The sequence below is a fragment of the Penaeus vannamei genome, chromosome 1 (genome assembly GCF_042767895.1).
Source record: "Penaeus vannamei isolate JL-2024 chromosome 1, ASM4276789v1, whole genome shotgun sequence".
NCBI lineage: Eukaryota > Metazoa > Arthropoda > Malacostraca > Decapoda > Penaeidae > Penaeus > Penaeus vannamei.
This window is the reverse complement of record NC_091549.1, coordinates 56,426,234-56,428,733: the sequence shown is the minus strand read 5'-3', so window position 1 is coordinate 56,428,733 and position 2,500 is coordinate 56,426,234. Positions and strand designations below refer to the sequence as shown.

The 2,500-nt window shown below is 55.0% G+C and overlaps 1 protein-coding gene across 1 annotated transcript in view; it reads right to left on the bottom strand.

Annotated features, from left to right (window-relative positions):
* The window catches only part of LOC113823188 (dual specificity protein phosphatase 14), a 29,655-nt gene that overhangs the window by 15,489 nt on the left and 11,666 nt on the right, over positions 1 to 2,500 (bottom strand). The window contains exon 4 of the mRNA XM_070125048.1: positions 1,014 to 1,189. Coding sequence (XP_069981149.1) covers positions 1,014 to 1,189 — 176 coding nt within the window. The remainder of the gene's footprint in view (positions 1 to 1,013; positions 1,190 to 2,500) is intronic.

The window sequence follows — 2,500 nt, the reverse complement described above, 5'->3', positions numbered from 1 at the left end:
ACCCACACCTCACCCACCCTCCTCCCACCTCCTCACACCCCCACCCCTACCACCACCCTCACCCATCCACCCTGACCCTCACCTTCACCCCCACCCTTCATTGTCCCCCCCCCACCCCCACCCCATCCTCACCTGCGCGAAGAACCCGGCGTTGGGCCTGACGACGGGCGCCCTCACTCCCCTCCCCCTTCATTGTCCCCCCCACCCCCCTCACCTGCGCGAAGAACCCGGCGTTGGGCCTGACGACGGGGCGCCCCTCACTCCCCTCCCTTCATTGTCCCCCACCCCCTCACCTGCGCGAAGAACCCGGCGTTGGGCCTGACGACGGGGCGCCCCTCACTCCCCTCCCCTTCATTGTCCCCCCACCCTCACCTGCGCGAAGAACCCGGCGTTGGGCCTGACGACGGGGCGCCCTCACTCCCCCCCCCTTCATTGTCCCCCCACCCCCTCACCTGCGCGAAGAACCCGGCGTTGGGCCTGACGACGGGGCGCCCCTCACCCTCCCCTTCATTGTCCCCCCACCCCCTCACCTGCGCGAAGAACCCGGCGTTGGGCCTGACGACGGGCGCCCCTCACTCCCCTCCCCTTCATTGTCCCCCCACCCCCTCACCTGCGCGAAGAACCCGGCGTTGGGCCTGACGACGGGGCGCCCTTCACTCCCCCCTCTCCTCACCCCCCCACCCTCACCTGCGCGAAGAACCCGGCGTTGGGCCTGACGACGGGGCGCCCCTCACTCCCCCCCCTCTTCACCCCCACCCCCCCACCTTCACCCCCCTCACCTGCGCGAAGAACCCGGCGTTGGGCCTGACGACGGGCGCCCCTCCCCCCCCTCATCCCTCACCACCAACCCCCACCCCCAACCCTCTTCACCCCCTCACCCACCCTCACCTTCACCCTCACCTGCGCGAAGAACCCGGCGTTGGGCCTGACGACGGAAAGCCCTCACCCTCCTCACCACCTATCTCACTTCACCTCCCCTGCCTCCCCTCCCTCCACCCTCACCCCTCCCTCACCTGCGCGAAGAACCCGGCGTTGGGCCTGACGACGGGGCGCGCCGCCTTGACCGTCTCGTAGGCGAAGCGGAGGCTCATCTGCGGGAGGTCCGGCTGTCCGACGAGGGCGGCGATGGCCAGGCTGGAGGAGCGGCTGATCCCGGCCAGGCAGACGGTGGCCAGGCCCGTGCCTCTCTCTGAAAGGGGGGGAGGAGGGGAGGGGGGGAGGAGGGGGAGAGGGGGGAGGGGGAGGAGAGGGTGAGGAGGGGAGAGGTGGGAGGATGTGGGAGAGAGGGAGGGGGGAAAGGGAGGAGGGAGAGGTGGGGGGAGTGGGTAGAGGGAGGGAGAGGGAGAGGGGGAGGTGGGGAGGGGAGGGGAGAGGGGAGAGGGGGAGGGAGAGGGGGAGATTGGGGGAGGGGGATGGGGGGACAGGGGGAGAGGGGAGAGGGGGAGAGAGGGGAGGGGGTGATAAGACTGGAATTCAGCGATTGAATGGGTAGATTTTTTTGGCATATATTTATATATATATATATATATATATATATATATATATATATATATATATATATATATATTATTTTTTTTTTTTTCATTATTTTTTTTTAATGCATTTTTCTTTAGATATTTATTCTATTTTTTGCATTTTTGGGGTATCCATATTTTTACATATTCATTTTTTGCATTTTTTTGCATATTTCTTTCTTTCCACTTTTTTACATATTTATTCTTTAGCATATTAAGTTTGGATTATTTTTATTAACATGGAAAATTTTACGTCTATTCTTTAACTATGCAGCTCAAAATGGGAATGAATCTGGCCCTAGAAATAAAGTGCAAAATAACCTTTTTTATAATCCATGGTGAATTTGGCATCTGATTGTTATTTATCAATTATTTTGTGCCAATTATTTATTGCCAACTTATTACCAGCAACATCATCATCACATATAATCAGAACTACAAAAAAGAAGAAGAAAAAAAACACTAATTCCTCAACCTGATTAAAGAAAGAAAGAATAATATTTACTAAAAGAGGAAACCAGAAAAAAAGAAAGAAAAAACAAGACAGGCAAGGAAAACGTTCCAACATGAACATAATCTAATGAAATAAAACAAAACAAAAAAAGGAAGAAAAACGAATAAAAAAGAACAAAGAAAAATAGAATAAATGGAGGGAGGGAGGGAGGGAGGGAGAGAGAGAGAGAGAGAGAGAGAGAGAGAGAGAGACAGAGAGAGACAGAGAGAGAGAGAGTGAGAGAGAGAGAGAGAGAGAGAGAGAGAGAGAGAGAGAGAGAGAGAGAGAGAGAGAGAGAGAGAGACAGAGAGAGAGAGAGAGAGAGAGAGAGAGAGAGAGAGAGAGAGAGAGAGAGAGAGAGAGAGAGAGAGAGAGAGAGAGAGAGAGAGAGAGAGAGAGAGAGAGAGAGAGGAGGAGGAGGAGGAGGAGGAGGAGGAGGAGGAGGAGGAGGAGGAGGAGAAGAAGAAGAAGAAGAAGAAGAAGAAGAAGAAGA